The sequence below is a fragment of the Theobroma cacao genome, chromosome 3 (genome assembly GCF_053813885.1).
Source record: "Theobroma cacao isolate CCN51 chromosome 3, ASM5381388v1, whole genome shotgun sequence".
NCBI lineage: Eukaryota > Viridiplantae > Streptophyta > Magnoliopsida > Malvales > Malvaceae > Theobroma > Theobroma cacao.
Window position 1 is genome coordinate 41,887,512 of NC_142641.1, and position 22,920 is coordinate 41,910,431.

At 34.5% G+C, this 22,920-nt stretch overlaps 3 protein-coding genes across 3 annotated transcripts; 1 reads left to right on the forward strand and 2 right to left on the reverse strand.

The window, feature by feature from the left end:
* Positions 1-8,241: 8,241 nt before the first annotated feature.
* On the forward strand, positions 8,242-9,858 carry LOC18606054 (Putative AT-hook DNA-binding family protein). Its single transcript, XM_007039457.3, has one exon. It carries the CDS (start codon positions 8,586-8,588, stop codon positions 9,462-9,464), a length of 879 nt encoding a protein of 292 aa, XP_007039519.1. The 5' UTR covers positions 8,242-8,585; the 3' UTR covers positions 9,465-9,858.
* Positions 9,859-15,564: 5,706 nt separating this feature from the next.
* LOC18606055 (auxin-responsive protein SAUR77) lies at positions 15,565-16,522 on the reverse strand. Its single transcript, XM_018116875.2, has one exon. It carries the CDS (start codon positions 16,060-16,062, stop codon positions 15,688-15,690), a length of 375 nt encoding a protein of 124 aa, XP_017972364.1. The 5' UTR covers positions 16,063-16,522; the 3' UTR covers positions 15,565-15,687.
* Positions 16,523-18,154: 1,632 nt separating this feature from the next.
* On the reverse strand, positions 18,155-22,388 carry LOC18606056 (AT-hook motif nuclear-localized protein 13-like). The gene is made up of 5 exons (XM_018117931.2): positions 21,640-22,388; positions 21,499-21,554; positions 20,682-20,813; positions 19,068-19,229; positions 18,155-18,776 (listed from the first exon to the last, which is right to left on the reverse strand). The coding sequence occupies exons 1-5, from the start codon at positions 22,175-22,177 to the stop codon at positions 18,504-18,506; spliced, it is 1,161 nt and encodes a 386-aa protein (XP_017973420.2). The 5' UTR covers positions 22,178-22,388; the 3' UTR covers positions 18,155-18,503.
* Positions 22,389-22,920: the final 532 nt, after the last annotated feature.

The following is a 22,920-nucleotide window of genomic DNA, read 5'->3' on the forward strand; positions in this document are numbered from 1 at the left end:
CGGGCTACAGCCCGTGAATATAGGAAGATGTCCATCGTATTTTTCAGAGCCTAGCCAATGGTATTTCGTTGACACTTTTTGGCCTTTGGTGTTGTGTTGTTTTGAGAAAGAGAAAGAAGAGGGAGGAAAAAAAGCCAAAAGGACTTGGCTTGGTTCCTTGATTTGACCCGATCCGTCCTTGGAAGATCCACCAACTCTGCTTCCCAAATCCCTCAATGTCTCCATCACATGTCAAAAAACCTCTCTTTCCTCACCTTGTTTCTTTTGAAGGTTCTTTAGCCCTCTCGTGGGTTTGGCTTTTGTGATTCAAAAAGTCATACTACACGCACTCGCCCAACCTCTGAGACTACAGATTTTAGGGTGAAGGAGAAGTTTGATGTGGAGACTAATCAGGAACTGAAGCTCAGCTCTGCTCTGCTCTGGGGACCGAGAATTCGGGGGGCGGGAGAAGAGGAAAGGAGAGGAGAGGGTGCACTTTTCTAGGATTCGAAAGGATAAGGTTCTTGCTATGCCTTTTTCTTTCTTGCCAAAGCAACCTAGGTAGAAAGAAATTACTTGCTACCTGCTCAGGACAGGAATATCAGACTTGTCAATGACATTTATTAATTTCTTCCACGCACTCATTACTCGCGTGTCCATCAATCCTCCTCTATACTCCAAACCACCACCACAGCTTTTATTTTTGTTTTCCTAATTACAGGGGTAACCTTAATTTTGTCCGATTAAAGAAATTATATTTTAATCTTATATTTTGATTAACGTAATAAAAAGGGTTTTTTTAAGGTAGTAAACATTATTCCTTGACAATAATCTGCTGTTTAAATAGTTTTATGAATATTGTAATAAACCAACGCTTGTTACTAGTATAAATTATGAAAAAATTGGTATATTTTTTCTTTGGTTTTTGGGTTTTGTTACTATAAATGCGAGTGACAATTTAATGGTAGAAAGAGTGGTGCAGAAAGGGCCAGCAGCAAGCAAGCAAGGTGATCAAATGGTGGGGCAGGTGATTGCAGGGCTATTGGCTTTCGTTTCTTACAGTCCCCCCGGAATTCAAGGGGAAGAAAAAATTTTTTTGAAAGAAAGAGAGAGCAATTCCCGATGAAAGTGACAGCTGCCTCGTGGCCGACAGCTATACGGTGGCCTTTCCCTGCGTTTTGACTTGGGACACCGGCCGCACGTGATCTCCCCTTGAACAAACCTTACACTGTGCAACTTGTTCCCACCCCTCACACACTCTCCAGACTCCACCCAGGAAGAGAGAGAAGGTGGCGATCAGTTTTTACTCATGAAGACAAAGACAGCTAGCCCCAGCTTTAAACCACCTAACTCGCTTTCCTGGGCCTCTCCTCTCTTCCTGTTACTAGGTAGCTTCCTTGGTCTTTGGCCACTGCCCACTGACCACTGACCACCCCGACTGATCGAATTACATGCCCTGTTGCTGTGCATTGTGATCACAAAATCTCTCATTCCTGAACCCGTCCTTCACCTCTCTCTTTACCTGTCCCTCAAATCTCCTCATTGGTTTTTGCAAACATCTTAAACCCCCCATATAATTTTATATTTCTCAATGATCATATTTTTACTTACTAAATTAAGTTTTTACAACAGTATTGAAATTAGGGTCACCTTACAAATTTTGACCATTGAAATCAATTTAGGTACACAATTTGTAACCAAACCCAAATCGGGACGTCAAGTCCAATGTGCCACTTGCACTTTGAAAGTGTTAATCTTACAATTGGTGCATCTTAGAATTTTTTAAATTTGGTGGTCCTCCTTGTTTATTTGTTTAGAAGGGAAATGTTGCCAAGTCTTAATTAAGCGATTAATTTATTCCAAGGGAGAAACCCTAGCCTTTCAAATTTGCATAGACTTTGGACTTTTATTTAACTATAAAAACAGTTTGAAACTATTGCTTTCTTTCTTTCTTTCTTTCTTTTACGCTCTGGATTCTATCGGTTGGAAACAGCTTAAAGAATGGGCATGGTTTCTTTCCCCAGTTCACAACCTCGTACCACTGTTTTCCACTACAATTTAAGCTTTGTCCGAGGAACTCTGTGGCCTGTACCTCACGACTATTAACTACCACACATAGTCTGTGTTTTTTTTTTATTTTTTATTTTTCATTACAAGAATGGAAAAAAAATATATACCCCATGCATGAGAAGAAATACTAGCAGATTTTTTAAAATAATTAATCAGATTATTCTATTAATATAAATAAATTTTGTATCTAATGTAACTTAGTATAATTAAAAAAATTGTTAATTTGATAAAAATAAAATGAAATTATATACAAATTTTTTATCATGTTGAAAAACAATTTTGTTTAGATTACATAATAATAAATAATTTTTTATCAATTTTTGTAGTATTTCAATCTCAGAATTTAAATTCAAAACCTTTAAATTAAAATCTCAAACTGGGTTGAAAAATTTTGGCAGATATTTAAATTTAAGTCTCAAGCACTCTACTCTTGTTAAAAAAAGAGAAAGAAATCACATTCAATAATTGATTTCCCATGTTCATGTGTGACCCCGGTCAACTAATTTGAAGATGGATAACGATGAACTTCAACCAATAATCAAAGCCCAATTTTTTCAGCTTTGGCAGGTGAGTATAATTTCCAACAAAATGACAAGATCTTCCATTGAAATACAAGTACAAAAGTCTATGGCTTCCTACACCACATATCTTATCCCCAGTTATTTTTTGTCTTTATTTTTTTGGGAGGGCCAATCTTAGCCTTGGGTTAAGTTAGCCTGACATGTTGCTATTTGCAAGTCAAATAAATTTTAAATTGGCAAACCCCCCTCCCCAAATTCACCTACTTTAGAACTATACCTTTGAATAAATTAAACACTCTTCATTTACTGGTCAATCTTGGTGTCTTATTGAATCATCATAATTAAAGGTATTCAAATCAAATTACAGTCCAGTAAGATAATGAACTTATTGTTAAACGGACACATCTTTCCATTAAATAATTTTCATATTTTAGAAATGAGTTTATAATTCTCTTATAATTAATTTGCGTGTGTATATATAGATATAAAATAAATATAAAATAATCATTTCAAGAACATTTAAAAGGACTGTACAAAATTACTCTATAAAGAAATAGTACGACGAGGTATATAAACCCTAGAGTCTGCGTCGAGGTTACGTGGATCCAAGAGTTGGATTTGACGTTAGTGATTCGTGTGCCAAAACCTTGTTCTCTTTCTTTTTTTCTTTCCTGGGGTCCTTTGAAAGTACTAAGAAACAACTGTAACAAGCAAGAAACCTTCACCGGCTACCTTTACTCTCCTTTGATCTCAATCTGATCGTAACGCGCCTTAAGTAGGGGTTCTTCCCAGAAATCCCAATTCCTTTTAATTTAGTGTCCTATAATAACAAAATGTTAAACCAAGGTTGTTGCCATACATTTATTTAAGTTTACATTTATTCTAACTTCTTGTTTTCCCACCAATAACTGTAGACAAATATTTCTTTATACAATCTTGTATCTTTTAATTGTTAAAAGGAAAATAACAAAAGTGTCTTGAGATTGTTTTATATCAATCAAAAAAAAAATTGGGTGGAAATTAATTTTTTATACCCTATGTATAATTAATTAAGTTAAAAAAATAAATTATTACATTAAAATATCATTTATCTCAAAAATATTTTACCCTTCTTATGTAAAAATTCAAATATGAAATTTTCAAAGAGGTTTGAACACGGAAGGACTACTCATATTTTCATAATTTCTTTGATAGTGGATATGAGGGTTATGATGATCTTTGAAAGGAATATGGTTTTGTGAACATTGAACAAGTAGGAAGAAGAAAAAAATTGTTCACCTATCAACTTTAGTCTCTCCTAGAAGTGTGCATGAGCAACTTTATTGTAGTAGCATTTTTTTATTTCTTATGTTAGATATATATATTGTTGTAATGCTGGCTTAACTAATTAATTAATTAATCTTTCAACAACAACAATGGTAATTAAACAATCAATTCATTAGTACAAAGTATGTTTGGGAGGATAAATATATATATATATATATATATATATATATATATATGTTTCAGTTATTTAAGAACTCATTTTTAGTCTAGAACTTTTTGAGACTAAGAAATCGACAATGATTGTTTTCATGTATAAATTGCTGCTAACATAATAAAAAATTCTAAAAAAATAAATAGTATAAACGACAATAATTTTTTTATTTATTTTAACTCTTGATGATGGGCGTGATGGTACGGACATACACCTTAAACCCCACTGCCTATTCTCTTGCTCCCTCTTTTTCCCAACCCAATATTATAAAAAAGACAGAACTCTTTCCAAATTTAAGATAGATATTGATAAAAGTAAACAAAAATGTCTAGAGATATCTCTGAATCAACAGAAACAATTTGAAAACGGGAAAAGCAGAAAGAAAGGTTAATGGTATTATATATAATATATATTACTATCATTACAACAAATTTGATTTAAGATTATACATTTTTAAAATATGCAATTAAAATATTTTTAGTAATACTTTTTGTATATTTTTTACAAAATTTTTATAAATTTAATTACATTATATGAATTTTTAACAGCATTATAAATAAAATATAATTATAAAAATAACTTACATTAATAAAGATTGTACTCTTGATATTACTACTAAATTAATGTGAACAAAGTGTAACTACAATTTAAAATAGCTACGATTTTTAAAATTTTACAAAATAAAATGATATGTCATCCAAAAAAATATAATTAAAGTCAAATTAGAATTTATTTTAGTGGACGTTAATCATATACAAACAAAACATAAGGGGAAAATTTTTGTCAAGCATCCTAGCTAGCAAGCTTATACTCTTGGTTTAAAAAATGGGTAGATAGAGAAATCCTTAGTGGGCTTTTGGCAGTGGCCTAGCTAATAAGTACATATTTTTCATGAAGAGAAAAAGAAATAGTTAAAAAGCTTTGCAAAGGCCAAATTAATTACCATTATTCTACTCAAAGAAAGAAAAAATTGCCACCTAAAGTAGTTTAAGAAGAGACTTTTGTCAAATAAAGGGAATTAATTTAGTCAAATATGTACATTGGTAAATTTCAACGCCTCCAAATGACCTCGTGGTTTGAATGGGAATATGAACACTTTCTTTTATTTTAGATAAAATATATAAAAGATATGTACTTTGCTTCAAACCAAGAAAATTTCTTTCTTTTCTTTCTTTGTTGATTGACTTGTACATGTTTCCCATATGGAGTTAGGTAAGTGTGGTCTAGTGAAATTTAGTAACTCATGCAAGAAAATAAAAAATCCCTATGTTGGGAGCCTTTTAGACTTTTACACGCTTGCAAATGCCGCCTTCTTTGCTTTGCAGCTTTGCCTCTTGAACACCAAAAGCAAATTTTCCAAACAAAATTGCTCACTCTTCCCATTGGACACATGATTGCTGTGGAAGCTGATCAATGTAATTTGTTGGAGACCATATGCTAATGCAACCAATTAAATGCATACATTTTGTTTTATTCTAGCTTTACCCTTTTAAAACTATGGAAGCTTTTTTTCTTTTCTTATCCAATGGTTCAACTATGGAATGAAGTAACCCTTAAATATTGGCTTTCTGATTTTGTTAAATTATTCTTATTATAGCACCATTCTTATATAGAAGCTAAATCATGTTGTGTATAAATTATATAAAAAAACCATTTATAATTATAAATTTTACATTATAAACAAAATATCTTACAAATTAATTACTTTATTTGACTCATAAGTCACTTGAATCAAAAACTAATTATAACTTGACTTATATAGTTATCAACTATGACCAGTCCCACATCAAAAAAGAAGGTCCTTTCTCTTCTTCTCATTTTTTTTTATATATATAACAACAAGATACAGTTTGTTATTAGCAAGTTAACAAGTTGCAAAGCCAACAAACAAAATAATCGAAAGTGGTTTACCATTTATGAATGTGATATAATATATAATAATGTTCATTGACTTATATATATACATATATATATATATATATTTGTTTCCTAATAATTAAAATTTTTTTTCTGTGGTGCTATATATATACAAAGGGAAAATGATACACCAAATTTAACTCATGTCTTCCTATGTTGTATTAAGATTGGCAATCTATAAACGTCAAATATTTAATTTATTGAGCAACTTATACTGAATAACTAAGGGTCTTATCAATTGCACAATTATTTAAGTAAAGCATTTAATTAAATTTGTAGTTTAATTATGTTATATATGCATTCTTGAACAGGTGGTCAGGTATCCAATGTAGACCAGAGATTTAAATAATCTTTGTTAATAAACATTAATCGATTCTATAATTTCAAATTAAAAGAAAAAAAAAACAAAGAGATCAATGGATCAGGCGTCTCTGCAAATGGTTCTTTGGCTTTATGGAATATATAAGCCACGCCCATGATTTAATCAGGCATTGGATTGGAAAACTGATTAATGATCTTAATTTGTTATTGTTGAAAAATATAGAATAATATAGATAACAAAGTATGAAACCCTAATCTCTAAGAAGAAAAACCTAACTGCCTGGTCAGACCACCATTACAGTTCCAAAGGTGTCATGGCAATTGGTTAGGCTTTCACTTTCAAGGGCTGCTCAGCATGAGCTTGCACCTCTCCTTGTACCTAAGGGGCGAAAAGAAAAATTAATTAAAGATTTATAGGACATACTAGTAATTAATTAATTAATTAGCAGCAAATAGTATATATTTAAACCCAAATCAACCAGCAGTTGTATTAAATTTGGGTCAATCTTTTTCATTTTATTGGTCATATGTAGTTTCCTTGAAATGGAAGATAAGAGATTGTCAACAAATTAATCATCTACTATTAAATTCTAGCTCTTAACTCCTCAACTTTTGTCGTCTTATGGAATTAGCATAATCCAGCAATTAATTATAGAATACTTTAATATGAAAGTGACAAATTAAAATTCATGAGAGAGGGTTATAATTTATGTGATAAATAAGCATTAGTTTCACTATATATAAAAGCAATATAAAATTTAACAATAAAAGACTATCTAAAAAAGAACGCAACTGAATTTTCCCTTTAAGGAGGAACAAACTGAAGTCAATTACCAATTGATAAAAAGCATTGAATTTAGTAATTGCAAACGAGATGCATGCGAATTAATATCTGATATTTGATAGTATAAAATTATGATACAAATTGAGCAAAGCAAGGGGCAGTGACGGCTAGGAGGAGGAGAATGCCGTCCAGGGAGTGGGAGGAGGCGACAAAAATGGGACCCAGGCGCCGCAGCACCATTGCCCACTTGCCCCCATTGGTTTTTTTTTTCTATCTAACTTTTGTGTAATTGTGCCTCTTTCTCTCTTCTTAACCCATACTTTGGTCAACTTGTATAGTGCTAACCATGGTTAAGATTTCTTCCCTGCCATCAAAGTCCAAACCCCCATGACCAACATCTATCATCTAACCCCACCCACACAATCCCCCTCCCCAGTCTAGGGTTCATTTGCTCAAATGTTCTTATCATTAGATCACACCATCATAAGAAACAACCACCCTTACTCACTCTTTCTGCCGCGTGACCCTCCCACCATCCAATCCAATAACAAAATCAAGCACTTAATTACTAAAATATATACTATATACATATATATATATATTTCTTCATCTTCTTCAAAAAATTCTCCCCAAGCTCTGGAATTCTTATCCAAAACCAAAACCATTTTGTCTTCAGAATCAAGTTATTTCTTTAATTAAAGGATTTCTCCACTTATAAAAAAAGGGAGGTCATGAATATAAGTATAATATAGAATGGAAACTTGGGTAGTATATATTTAAAACATTCATTTGTTTTTTATGTGTGTTTTCTTTTTAATTTCTTAATTAGTTTTCACGGTAACATGATAATTAATGTAGAAGAAATCCTTTTAGGAAGAATAAAAGCTTCTTTGAAGTAGTAGGAATATTTTTCTTTTTATTTTTCTCTATTTGGTCACTCATTTCTTGATCTATAGACGATTTAATTTAATAATACAATTTAATTTTGTTTACATATATACGTACGCACACTGAATGTTTTGAAGTCCACGCTCCGAAAATTGAGAATGGGCTTGGCATCCACCAGCCTGTGTCTCAAAAAATAGGAAAAGCAAATAAAAAAATTTCCCAACCAATTATTATTTTATGTATATATTTAAACTTTTTGGGGGTGAGAAATGACTGCGTTTTTTTTTAGAGACTTTGTCCCCTCTCCGTCCTCTTCTTCTTCCCCTTCCTCTTCCCTTTCCTGTCCCTGCACTCGATCTCCCCTCTTGTTGTTGGTTTTCTTTAAAAAAACAAAAAGGAAAACCCTTTCTTCGCCTCTATTCAAATCTTTTATTTCTTTCTAGTCCCGGAGGGAGACCTTGCCTTTCCCTTTCTTTTTCCTCTTCTTTATAATTTCCCCTTAAAATAAACAAACCCCCATAAACAGTTTTTAATCTACACTTAATTTATATAAGTATATATAATTTTTTTTAATTTTTATTTTTAATCCTTTGTTTTTCCTTGTTTTCTGTTGTCCTTTGATGCTGGCATGGCCGGTCTTGATTTAGGCACTGCTTCTCGCTACGTTCACCAGCTTCACAGACCAGACCTTCACCTCCAACACCAACCTGAACCTGAAGACCACGAAGCTTCGCACAACCGTGTTGGTGGTGGAGGAGGTGGTTCTCAGTATGGCTCAGCTGACCATCAACAAGACGATGGCTCTCACCATGCTCTGGACCTAGTCAACGCAGGCAACTCAGGCCCAGGTGACCTTGTAGCCCGCAGGCCAAGAGGCCGTCCTCCAGGTTCCAAAAACAAACCGAAGCCTCCAGTCATCATCACAAGGGAGAGTGCAAACACGCTCCGAGCTCACATTCTTGAAGTTGGGAACGGCTGCGATGTGTTTGACTGTGTTGCGAACTACGCTCGGAGAAGGCAAAGAGGAATCTGTATACTGAGTGGGAGTGGTACGGTGACCAACGTGAGCATTAGGCAACCGGCTGCAGCTGGAGCTATAGTTACTCTTCATGGCAGATTTGAAATATTATCACTTTCAGGTTCATTTTTGCCACCACCAGCTCCTCCAGGTGCCACCAGTTTGACAATCTTTTTGGCTGGTGGACAAGGCCAGGTTGTAGGAGGAAGTGTGGTTGGGGAACTGATGGCGGCAGGACCCGTTATTGTCATAGCTGCATCCTTTACAAATGTAGCCTACGAGAGGCTGCCCTTGGATGAAGATGAACAGCTGCAGATGCAAAGTGGAGGCGGCGGCAGCGGAGGTGGAGGAGGAAATAACATGTTTGCTGATGGGGGCGCTGGCGCAGGGGGGTTGCCTTTCTTCAATTTGCCGCTCAATATGCCTCCCAATGTCCAGTTACCGGTTGAAGGATGGCCAGGAAACTCAGGTGGTAGGCCTCCGTTTTGAGAGATTTGGGTGGAATGTGATCTATGGATGGAAAATTCAAGCGCTGTTGAGAAGCAGTTTGCATTGATGGAAACGGGATTCTTGGATCATAAAGGTCAGGAAATTTATGGACTAGTTATCGTCATCATCATCATGATCATGCTTCTTCTTCCTCTTCCACTTCCACTTCTTCTGATGTTGATGTTAATTTTAGGGTTTTTTTTTCTTTAATCCTTGTTTTAGTTCTTCTTTTTCTTCTTTCTTTCCTTTTTTTTTTTTGGATTTTTCGACTCTATGATTTCTGGAAATAGTCCCTCTTGTTCATGGTGAAACGACTTTCTTCTTCTCTATAAGAAATGGTTTGATGATGTATTAACCTTTGTTGGATAATATCAGTCACTGAATTTCAGTGTTACTAACAGATCAACTAGGGTTTTCCTTTTTCGTTTTCCTGTCTTTAATTTTCATCTTTTAAGTTTGCATCACATCAGTCTTTCATCCCCTACATGGACCAACACATACTATTCTTGTCATCCTTGTTTACAACAGTTTCTCCTCAAGACTTAACAAAGTAGTAAAAGGCTTCCAAAGCAAATCTTGTAGAATTCTTGGTAACATGGGATTGTGTTTTCTTGCATTGTTTTCAGGAGAGAATAAATAAAACAGTATAAAACATAATTAAGAGCAAGGGTTTCATCGCTGGGGGATTCTTCTTGTTCGGATGGTGCCTGACCCAACATGAGTTTTTGCATTGATGTTCAAGCTAACTTTCTTGATATCTAGTTCTCTTGGGAATAAGCTCCTTCCTATATATATATATATATATATATATATATATATATATATATATATATTTCTATCAGATGAAATTCTTCTCTTCTAAAATCTTTTTGAATTAAACCAAAACATAACCAAAAATCTAAGCACCCTCTCCATTAACAAGTACTAAACTGCTCCTTTATAAACCAATTATTGTTTCAAAAACAAGCTTCCATTAATAACTCCATGAACAAGTTGGTAACAGAAGCCTTTTTCTGGTCACATAATTAGAGATGGAGTCTTATTAGCTTAGGTGATCAAAATTTATATGTAGTTGAGCCAAGAGTCATTCATATATACATTCAGCTTGAAACACTATTGCTTTGTGGCTGTCTACTCAGATTCCAGTACTTCTGTTTCTGATAATTTTGGAAACCCATTTGGGGTGGGAGTGTGTACTATAAGAATCAAAATGGTGTCCTTAAATCTTTCAACACCCTCCTTAGAATTCCCTAAAGATCAGCCTTGGCTTAGTTTCCAGGGAGAACCAAAAGAAACACAACACATAGTATCTCTCCCTCTCCTTATCAATGGGATGGATGACAAATTTATGTCCTCACAAATAAATATTATAGATATTATTTTATCTTAATTATTATATAATTTCTTAAACATTGTTTTTGCTTTAATAAGTAAGTCTCTAAATAAATAGTTGTATACTTAAATTATTATAAGTAATAATGTCAAAATGTTTTGAACTCATGGGGCACTCTTTAATTATAAAGGTCGTCTATGTTAAATATCTTAATTAAAGCAAGTGTCTCTGTATATATTCAAATATTCTTTTTGGTGTTTGTACAGTTGGGCAATGGTTTAAAAATGAAGAACAGTACTCTTACATGGAAAAGGATATATTAACTTATTTAGGCTTTTCCGTCTGCACATACTTGATTTTAGAGACTTTCTTCCACCAACAGTCCTCTCCATTCATAGCATTGGCAGCTATGCATGCTCCCAAATCCTATAACCCTTTTTTAGTTTTTACTTAAATACCATCAATGCATATTTTTTTTAACTATTAATTATAAGAGTTAGGCATTTTCCATAAGATCATCCTCCATCTGACTGATAGGATTAAAGTTTACATAGTTCAATCAGAAGATTGAATTTCCTGTTTATAAAGATAGCGATACAATGATTTAACAAATGTTATGACATAGATACCTCATGCGAAAGAAATTGGCCGTAAAAGCTTTTTCTGATTGCATATTTTGATCAAATAATGGTCTTGTTTATCCATCTTGATGCTGATTCCTTTCTTGCTTACGATTACAGCCTCTTCAAAATCAATCCTTCCACGCTTCATTAAGAAATAACATAAGCCATGATCTTCATTAGTTCAGTTAGGTATTCTATCAATAGTGCACTTAAATAATATATATTTTGTCAAAATTATTGTCAATGACTGAATCTATTCTCCACTTTGAATCCTTATACCAAGGTTCCTTTATGCAGAAAGAAAATGCTTGCCTTGCGCCAATTATCAACATTGCCGAAACAGATTATTCTCATTGTGCTTTGTCTTAAGATAGAATTGTATTTTAGTCTCTTTGGTACTAAAGAACTTTAGTTCTGGAAGATGCCCATTTTATTCCCGGGGGGTTTTTGTTTCGTTTTGATTAGTCTGTTGTTTGAACTAAACACTAATATCTTACAAGTGGAATACACATACCCAAGAGTTAACACAGTTCGTGAACCATTCCTTGCATGATATAATATATACTTTTGGTTTTGATATATTTAGAAGTGTTCCCAAAGTATTTCATCTAGCAAAATTTCTGAGAGTATTGGAAGCAAAAGCAAACTAATTGCACAAAAAGAAAAAAACAGAAGCAAATTTACATGCTCTACAGCTTAATTAGCGATCATGGTAACCTTGGAGTGAATGGAAATGCTATAATTTTGTTATATTTATGTTAATTGTCTTCTAAACTTATCCATACATATACATATATATATATATAACCATTTTTAGCATTAGATGCATCTAACTAAACCCGTATTTATTACTTCACTTCTTCCATCTTGGTTTTTGGGATCGAGATCAAAAAATACAACCCCTTAATTTAAAAGCTATAGGTGCACTATACTACTTAATAACAATACTAATTATGTACCAAATTAAAAAAAAAAGAGTAATTATATATATATATATATATATATACATAAATTACAATAAGATTGTCTATTCTTCATAATTTAGTCAAGAGAATTCTACAATTCTTGATTAATTTGATTATTTACTTTTGGTGATGTATATAGAATTTCCATCATTAAGTTTCTTTCTTATTTGATTTTTTTTTTAAATTTAAGCAAATCAAATTTGATTTGTGCTTGTAGTTAGTTATACTCCATCCAATTCTAATAGCGTCAAGAAGTGGCATAACAAGAGAAACATTTATGCCTTCTTACGTTGTATATGTATGATACCTTAAATTACTGACAAGAATAAATGGAAGGTGAGACTTATAGTTCTTTGTGATAAGAAAATGAAAACAAACAAAATTCCCCTAGACATGATTGGTATAACATTGTACAATTAACATAAGCAGCAGTGTTTTATGTCATAGTCAAATTAACCAGATTTGGGTCGATAAAATCATTGTCAATTTGTTTAGATAATTAAGTAAAGAAAGTAAAACAAAGTTTTTTTTTTTTGGATAAATCAAAATAGGAAGATGCCAAGAAAAAAAAATCTTTTAATTGCTTAAATGGTTAAGTCATGCTTGATATATAGATTTTCATTAACTGAGCTTACTAGTATTGAGTAAAATTGGGTCGAAACGGAAATAACCAACCGGCGATAGGGATGAAGATGATGATGTAGAGAAAGCAAAGAACAAAATGATGATGAAATGACTTTGAGAAGCTTGCTGAATAGTAGTTAGAAGCTGAAGATGAAGATCTTAGCACACCAAGATGAATAAAATAGTGCAAGTGTGGTGGAACAATTATGAGCAAAACCTGGTTTTCCAAACAAGAGCTGACCAAGTCATATGTACACTAATACATATTAAATATCAAATCATGCCTAGGCTTTACAACATTTGATTCTAAGCTGTCACCTTTCTGGATAATCAAAATTTTTTATTCTCACAAGAAAAAAACCTTGTTTGTTTTCTATTCATTTTAATTTAATCAACTCTCAACCCCCAATAAACAATTATCGATTAGGGCTAAGCCTCATTTCCAAGAAGTAGCTTGTTTTCTGGCTCCCAACGACAGTGATCATAGGGTAGACGACAACGATGATGACAACGTACCACGGAGAGTCCCCTTTCTTGACCCCAAATTTGGGTTCGGTTTATTGAATAACATTGATTAATGATGCTAAAAAAATGCATAAATATAGTAATTGACAAATCAAATTCATGATGAACATTTAATATTAAAATATTATTCTTCATCCGAACCACGACAGGAAAATGAAATTAAGATTGATATACTAAGAAATGATGGTGTCCCTAACAACAAATCAACAGTGCTTATAAATTCCAAAGTGTATCATGATTACCATTGACTAAAAGCAATTAGCAATTATGTAAATCCTAAGCAAAAAAAGTCAGCATTTTAATCAAATATCCTGGCCTTCTTTCTTTGATATTGGAAAAGTAGGAGAATTTTGTGTTGTGCATTGAAAGAAAAATTGCACAGCAAACCAGCTTTGGGTCATTCATGCATGTGATTGTGATTCAGAATCTAAACAGTAGAAGGAGATGATGAGGGTAAGTTTACTTGGGGCAATTTTGATGTGAAGTTCAATTTTTTTTTTGTTTTTTGAAAGTGGAAGAGATTTTATTAATGTAATTCAATTACAGAATGCCTTAATCAAATTGAGACCCACACCCCCTATTCCATACCAATACCCTGACATTAAGACACTAAAGAAAACAAAAACGAGGCATCCCACCCCAAAATAAAGCAATGGATGTGGACTTGATATTTGTTAGTGCTTCCTTCTTGAAGGAATTTCTGTAATTGAATTACATTAATAAATGTGATTTTCAAATTTAGTAAAAGAATATATCTATGGTTAACTTGGACTTTAGGTCTTTGAATCACTAGTGACCATTTGAAGCACTTGGATTTATCCAAAAAAAATATACATAATGTAAAACTGAACTTTAGTCATGGAAAGCTTTCAGGGCCCAACCCAACCTGACCCAGTGGGCCTAAAACGCCAAACCCAGGTTCCAGTTTGGATATGCTCACATGGAGTTTATACATAAACGAGTTAGGGACTTAGGGTTTCTTTTTTCTTTCTTTTTCTGTCAAATCTCTGTTGAATCTAAATTCTTCTGGGAAATTTGCGGCTTGAAGTTTTGTGCTGGGTAGCTTTTCCAATAGAAGTTCTAACATTTGACCTGATTTTAACTTCAATCCTCTCTTTTCTTTGGGTTATAATTTTAACTTCAGTCTTTCTCTTAATGCGCCAACAACCCCAAAGTTTTCAGCATCTACTTGGGTTTAGATCGGTCCAAGTCTTGAATTAAGCAAATTATACCTATACTTTTTGTGATTTTAACTTTTTTACATGATATTTTTATGATTTTTTTCGACCCTAATTTTGTTCAATTAACGTCTTTGTTTGAATTAATGTACTAAAAAATTATGTTTGGAATGATAAAAGAGAAAGAGAAAAAGAAAAAGAAGAGACTGATAGATTTTGTCCCAATATAGTTTACTTAATTAGCACATGAAAACAACGCCCATGTTTTCTTTGGGCTTTTGAAAATTACGCATTGTTCTTTTGTTTCATCGAGTGTTGCGTAGACTTCTTGTTGTTTTTAATTGAGTACATTTACCTCTTTGTGATAGAGATTGGAATTAATGTACTTAAACGTTAGGTGAGTTAGAGATGGACTAAATCTGCGCCATTCACATCATTCCATACAATTGCAACAAAGTTGTATTATTAGGACAATTGCGAAGTAATTAACAAAACTGAGAGCTGAAACTTTCAAAGTATACTTAAATTAAGTACTAGTACTGGTTATTTTCAACCCTAATTATCTGCGTGAACTGCTCTTAACCCAAATATATGGTGAATTGGAGAAGCTGAAATCAAGTTAGAAACATTATTACTTCTTCAACACCCAAAGAAGATAAGCGTGTTTGTTGTTTTTCACTGTAAAACGCAAGATACGGCTCATGAACAGGGCTGAATCACAACCTGGGAGAAGGATCGATTGAATAGTATCAACCACTTGAAAGGAATCAGCATTAATTCGTATAAAAAATGGAGTGTCAATCTCCCGGTCATTAAAGAAAAGAAAGGAGGCAAAGAAGAGAAAGAGGAGGATAAGTAAAGAGAGAAATAGTTATACTGTTTCTGTTTCTGTGAGTGCTTGTAGTGTTTAGATTACAAGAGGATATGTCAATCAACTCAAATTTTGGTTACACCAATGTACCTCTCTTCTCCACTCTAATTATCCTGAGCATAGAAGTCGATAATCTCCTCGAGGTTAAGCTGAAACAGAGAAGAGCAATCATTATTCATCAACCAAAGCATATGCTCAAACAAGATAGCATCCACGTCCACGAAAATCACCCTCCTCTTCTCCCTTCTCGCATCAACTTGACTTCCATATTCCTTCTTCATTGTGTCAATCAAAGCCCGGAATGGACTCTCCTCCAACACGAAAGGGTCAACCAAAAATTCCCTCTTCTCTTTCCCTACCACCACCGTCACTTGTCGGTCCAAATCGCCATATCCATCCTGCCTCAGAGGCCGGTAGCGTAGACCTGATGTCGTGCAGCGCCTTCGCAACAAGGAGACAGGCAAGACCAAGCAATCCATGAAACTAACTAACGTTGGAAGATAAAATATTACGCTAATGACTCTTACGGTGCGTGCTGTGTTATGGCTAGGACAATGGAACAGGTTATATAAATGTGGAAGTGGGGTTTTCGAGGTAAGGAAAATTATGGGGATTGGAGAGGTTGTTATGATTTGGGAGTGAACGTGAAGGGTTTTGAATGGGGGGAAGGTGTTTGACAAGTTCCGGTTGAATAGGCCAAGCAACGGCTAGAGAGAGAAGGAGGGAGTATTTATAAGCAAAGCAAAGGAAAAGGTAATTATAAATGGTAGTGTGTGTTTTAACGGGTTTTTTAGGTAGTAATGTTTGGTTGGGAGTAAAGGGTTTTTGCTGGCCAAAAGAGCCGTTGGCTTGTGTACAAGCATATCTCTTTGGTAGTAGGAATTGGAATAAGACTTGTGATTGAGCAAATACCACTCTCAATCACTTGCGAGTGTGCTCATCAATACTCAGGATTGCTACATAAAGAGTAAGATATCTCTAATTTTGAGGTATTTAAATCTCAACTTAATTTATAATATTCGATTATAAGGCATCGAGGAGGGCTGAATTGTTGAAGATAATAAGCAACGCACAGTCTTACCAGAAACATTGAGTTCATGGGAGACTATGCCAAAGGAGATTGTAATTCAGCAAAACAGAGAAGAGGGTGAAAAAATGCAGCAACACTTGGCACTGACTTCGGTGCGAACTGCAAAGAATTGAGAGGCGCGTGGGAAGAGACAATATCCGTGTAGGATCCGCGTCAGGCGGCAGCAGCAGCAGCGTCGTCGTTGTGTTTGAAGTTCGATTGCGATGTCATGTGCAAAAGTCCGCGTTGAAATTTATGCGTTTTGTGTCTTTCCTACATGCAATTCTTGTCTACGTGTAGAGTTAAAACACCCACTATATTATCTATATATCCAATTCATTCATTCACCATTACATTATTTGTTTTCTTTTTATATATATATATATAGATATTATTACATATCAAACTTTTTTATGCATATTTTTTTCGTAAACAAAAGTAGAGTTTTTACATTATATTAGTTAAAAATTTAAATTTAGTAAAATTTTAGGAGGAGTATCCCATCCTTAAATCAATTTACAATAAATTTTTTTATATATACAAAATTTCGTTTACCCATCATTCTTAAAATTTAATCATAAAACTAAATATCTTTTAATCAAAGTCAAATAATCATAAAAGCGTGATGAAATTGAAATCAATACATTAATTTTGTTGACAAAAAGTTTTTAGCTTAAACATCGTCTTCACTTATAGATGAGGTAAACCAAATCGACAACCAAAATCAGTTAATTCCCGCATACGTATTAGGACGGGCACATTTGTTCTTGTTATTATATACAAATGTGGTCAATTAACCGAAGGAAATTTCCTGAGGTAGTTCATCAAGCATCATTAAGAAGGTTCAAATGGCTAAAAATGAAAATAACAAAAATTTAGGTAAGGTTGTATACATGCATAAACCCTGTTAGGTTTTTTTTGGAATAATGAAATTGTAATGATGAAGAAATAAGGTAGAAAATCAGTTCCAACTTTACAGTCTTGTGTTAGGAGCCGCCCAACGATCCTTGGGTGGTATCAGACTTTCTCCTCACGCGGTTTCTGTGCTTGTGCTTTGCATGTGGCTTCAATGGGTTTTAATCATTAATAATTTATTCACACTTCCATCATTAAGACAAAGCATGTTTCAAAAGCCCACACTACAAGTCTTTCCTTGGTCGTTGGTGCTCCATGATTTCAATGACTTGGTTCTGTCAAAGAGGATTCCAGAAGATTGATCACCCAGACCTAGACTTTGAACATGTCCACAGCTTTTACAACTCTGGGTGGTATGCACTGTTTTTGACATGCAAGCACCGTCTTACAATGATTTGTCTTCTTTCTATTCGGATTTACTCTTTTTTTAAAAAAATTTGTTTATTAATGTTTGAATATAAATCTTGCAACATTAAATATAAAAATATTAGTATGAATGATATCTTAATCAATCTTAGAGATTTCTTCTCTAAAAACACTGGTTAGGAAAAGCAATAAAATAAAATTAATTAATCAATTATGTGATATATGGAGGACTCCCTATGATAATCATATTCTTAAAATGAGTTTTACATCTGAAACCTACCAACAGCAACCAGTAGAGAAACAATACTCGGAAAAAGTAAATTTGAGATTCTAAGAAATAGGTGGAATGTTCTCAGCTCTCAACAGCAGCCATGTTTCGATGAGATGAAGAAAACTTGAAAACTACTCAAAAGAAGAAAGAAGGAAAGAGTCGATCTAGAAGAAAAATGAATCCCTACCATTCCTATTCTTTAAGGCATGTTAGCATTTGGAATTTGATCTCTAGCTGTTATGCAAGAACCATCACCAAGTTGATGCCCAAAGTGCTCTACTGTTAATTCAGTAGCATCTTCATTGTGGAGTGTGGCCAGTCCAAAGTGGGTACATTTGCATGTTGTTATTATGAATAGATGGAGCAGAATTACTGTAGAATCCAGACCCCCGATTAAGAGCGCTGCCGCCATTCTCATCAGAAGACTCACTTGAGCCCCCTTGCGAAGGAGGGCTACTGGTTGATGCTGGAGCTCCAAAATTCAGCATATTTGGTGTTAGTAAGGAAGGTCCACTTTTCAAAATATCTGTGCTCTGTTTTTTCCCATCTGCTATAAAGCTGCCAACAATAACCTGGCAGGAGATAAAAAAACAGTCATGAAACAAGAATGAACGAAACACATTGACTTATTTGCCATGCCATGACAAGTCAGACACTTCCTTTGATACCCAGATGGTTAAACAGTAAGTAATGGCTTCTGCGATGCAAACAACTAAATTCAACTAAGTTTCAACCCCAAGCTGCTCAAGGCTTCTGAGGTGTGCATGCAGAAAATATGTCATCATATTATTATAATTTTACGGTAATTAGTAATTACACATACGAACAAGGCAATTGCAAACACAGAAGTAAGAGAGAGATACCTGAACTGGTGATGCTGCCTGTAACATCCCCGCAACTCCACCACCTAATACTCGACCATCAGATCCAGCCAAGGAGACACTCAAGCCACCGGACCTGCTGCGACTACCATTATTTTCAGAAAGCAAGAACGAGCCTGATAGAGAAATAATTTCAAATCGGCCCTGCAATAAAAAATGATGCCATAATTAAATTGTGCATAATTGATAAAGGGAAAATAATTCAAACTGCTAAAATTGTATAGACCATTTTGGTAATAAATATTTCATGTCTTTATAACCGGATAGGGATGAGATTTCAGCTTAATGTGTGCTTGATGCCATTAGCTATAAACTCTGAAATAAACTCGTGATAAAACCCATGCGGTAAGTTTAAAAAAAACAATGGCTGCATAGGATTATTAGCCTTCTTCAGTTCATATTTCCCTCTGTTCACGTCAACAATTTGTACATGTTAATTCATCTCTCCTCTCAATCTCTCACTTTCACATGCTGGCTCACCCACTCCCTGTCTCTCACATCAACCTTATTTTTGCTAGCTCTTATTAATGGAGGATGTTCAATATTTTGAATATGAATTAGCAATGCATGAATTAGCAGTGCATAGGAGAAGACTGACCCAAGACAGCATTTCATTTGGGTTTGTGTGTATCATTTTCTGGTATATGGGTTTCCAATGTAAGGTTTCCCACCATAAAATCTATATGCTGTCTTCTTCTTCTTCTTTTTTGGGTACAGACAATCTATATGGTGTTTTTTACATGGACATATGTGTCTATGCATATGGATTGCAGTGTTTTGATGGTTTGTTAGCTATCCTTCAAAAAAATGGCAGCTATGCTTTATGTTTTATTTTGTAAGATTGTTGTTATTGCTGTTGCTGTTGTTAAATTGGTGGTAATGGTATTTTCAGCAAATTAGTAGCATTTAGGAAGAAACAGCATAATAGGGAATGGAAGGGCAAAACAAAAGGAGGGAGCATCCATTCAAAGTATCAATATTTTACCCCAATTCTTGCAAGCAACAATTGACTCAAATTTCAAGGATCTTCCAAAACTGTCCTTGGCTCATAATAATTCCTCAAGTTCCAAGAAGGGATCAGATAACTGCATATTACTTGCAGCTCCCTCTTCTCAATTAGTTGGCCTTAACATCCTATATCTGTGACTGCCTATTACACGCATATTGACATGAAATTTTAGCTCTAAGCCTAATAATTGTATCTAAGAATTCATCTAGCACAACCACACTCCAAAAAACCCAACTAGCACATATGAGGACTGGATAAAAAAAATGTAGCCACACTAATGAGTCCTTGGACTGTGATCCTAACATGTGACAAGAAACTTATAATACATTAAAAATACATTTTCTTAAAATTAAATGCGAAAATATAGAAAGTATTCTCCCAAAGAGAGAAAGACACCAAGGTGTGTGTGCAATACGCACACATGACAAAGACAGAGAGAAAGGAAACTCTTTTATTTTTTCTGTCAAGGGTCCTTCAGCAGCCTTGGAAATATGGAAGCAATCCTATCTAAGCCAAGGTGCTGAGCAGATGCATTAATAGGCCTAAGCTTACTTTATCAGATCAATCTTAAATGATGTCAAAATTACCTCATATGTCACTGTACCACCAGACATTGCGGGTTGGCGGAGTGTAACATTACAGATGGCACCATTTGCAGAGAGAATACAGACTGTGCGAGGTCCTTGCTGTGAAAAAGCCATAATTTTAGCCGCTATATCCTGCAAACCAAAAGACTACACAATAAGGCACAAATTACAAGTTTCAAGAAATACAAACATGAGCAATCAGAATATTTCCAAGAAGAAAGTATCACAAGTTTGTTGTGCAATACTATTTAAGATAGATCCATCAGTGATGGAATAACGGTATGCATTCTGCCTCAAGTTATCAACTGGAAGATGTAAACTAATCCATCCACCACACTTAAACACTCAATTATAGAAGTATCTATGTCAATGAATCTTCAACAACAAAAAATAGGGTAAACATGTCATGACTAAAGCTACTTTCCACATCCTATACACAATTTCCATTGCCCAGCATTTGGAGTGTGCAAACATCCAGTTAGAGCTAAATCACTTGATAGTGCTCCACTTAGGAATTATAGGATGAGTTGCTTATTCAATCATTTTTCAAAATCATTATGCTAGAGTTGTATTTCGAAGGGCTCGAAGAAATTCCTTCACGGTACTAATAAACAAAATGGATGATTTCACCGACACGGGAAGCTTAAAACATTTAAAAACTCAATTTAAGAACTTTTAGTTATCCCCCAAATACAAATGCATTAAGCCAAGAAACCCTCACACAATTTCAAGCCTGCCTTCAGATACATAATATTTTCCATTCCCTCTGAAACAACAGCAATTATAACTTCATATATTACTTATAAAACAAACTCACCTCGCCGGCTTTCACGGTGATCACATGAGGAGTAAATCCCACCCCTCCAACTCCACCTGCTCACAGAAACACACACAAAAATTATACAACAAAATATGATAGGAAAAAGACTATAACTTTGACTCTTCAACTCTTACTTACCTAATGCATCCATCTGTCTTTTTCCAGAACCCGGTGGCCTGCCACGGTTCCTTTTAGCAGGTGGTTCTGACGCAGCACCTCCGCCACTACTACTTCCTAAACCGACAGAATCACCGCCACCGTGATTCGTGGAGTTAGAAGCAATAGGAGTGGTGGGTGCCAATTGTAAAAGAGCAATGTTACCATCAGGAGCATATTTTCTAGGCCTGCCACGCTTCTTCTTCATGGCCGGCTCCGTGTTGTACCGTAACTGCGGCGATCCATCAAACCCGACGGAGTTGAGCGAATCCAACGGCTTGGGTTGCTGCTGATGTTGATGGTGTTGATGATGCTGATGATGCGGCGGCGGCGGTGGAGAAGATAAGGAGTTGAAAGGGAAACGTGGGGTGGAAGAAGTAGGGATGGCAGGCGTCGGATTAGGGCTGATCATGCCGGAGTTCGAAGGGTATGATGAAGATGTGGGTCCCATTACCATCTGTTGCGGTTGTTGTACCTGTAATCCCCCTGCCGCCGGACCTTGTACTTCTCTCGACTCCATCCTCTCTCTCTCTCTCTCTTTTCTAAACTAAAATTCTTTATTTTTCTTCCAAAGAAAATGGGAAACGGAAGAATCGAAAAAGAAGTGTAATGCGAAGCAAGTTCTAAATAGTTTGTGTGAGTTATCTACTTTGAGAACTGGGGAACTGGAAGGAACTCAAAAGGAAGAGTACAAATAAAATTAAAAAACTGGGGAATGAATGCCGGAAAATAAGCCCATTTAGTTACAATTAAAATAATAATAATAAAATAGACAAAAATTGTACCCTCCAGGTAGGGTTTTTTCTTTCTTTTTATTAATTTATTTTTATTTTTAGGGTTTTAATACTAGATTTTTTAAAGTACTCTTTATTTGCCCACAGATTTTCTTGTGGGGAAGCCGATTGAATTTTACAGTAATTTTTAAAAAGGTAACGTGGCAGGTTATGGGAGGGTTAAGGGTTTTTTTTTTTTCAGCGGAAAGTGAGTTCAGAACATGTCCTGACTACGTAAACCAAATCTGTGTGTCTTTCGCAAAAGTTTTATACTTATGTTATTCTACACCGATCTTGAATTTGATTTTAGACTTTATAGTATATTAGAATTCATGTTGCTTATTGTAGTATGCAAAAAAAAAAAAGTTTGATCGGCCTTCTTTTTAATTTTTTTTCCCTTTTTACAAAAGCAAGGTAGTAGTAGACTTTGATCCCAAGATTGGGAGCCTTGTTCTTGTAATTGAGAATAAAATGGTAATGAATCTAATTT

Excerpts from the sequence above, each read along its gene's own strand:
- LOC18606054 (XM_007039457.3), top strand. The coding sequence starts at position 8,586 with ATGGCCGGTCTTGATTTAGGCACTGCTTCTCGCTACGTTCACCAGCTT.
- LOC18606055 (XM_018116875.2), bottom strand. The coding sequence starts at position 16,062 with ATGGATTGCTTGGTCTTGCCTGTCTCCTTGTTGCGAAGGCGCTGCACG.
- LOC18606056 (XM_018117931.2), bottom strand. The coding sequence starts at position 22,177 with ATGGAGTCGAGAGAAGTACAAGGTCCGGCGGCAGGGGGATTACAGGTA. Across the intron at positions 21,555-21,639 it reads AAGACAGATGGATGCATTAG|GTGGAGTTGGAGGGGTGGGA; the intron begins GTAAGTAAGAGT and ends TTCTGTGAGCAG. Across the intron at positions 18,777-19,067 it reads AGGCAGCATCACCAGTTCAG|GTTATTGTTGGCAGCTTTAT; the intron begins GTATCTCTCTCT and ends ATCTCCTGCCAG.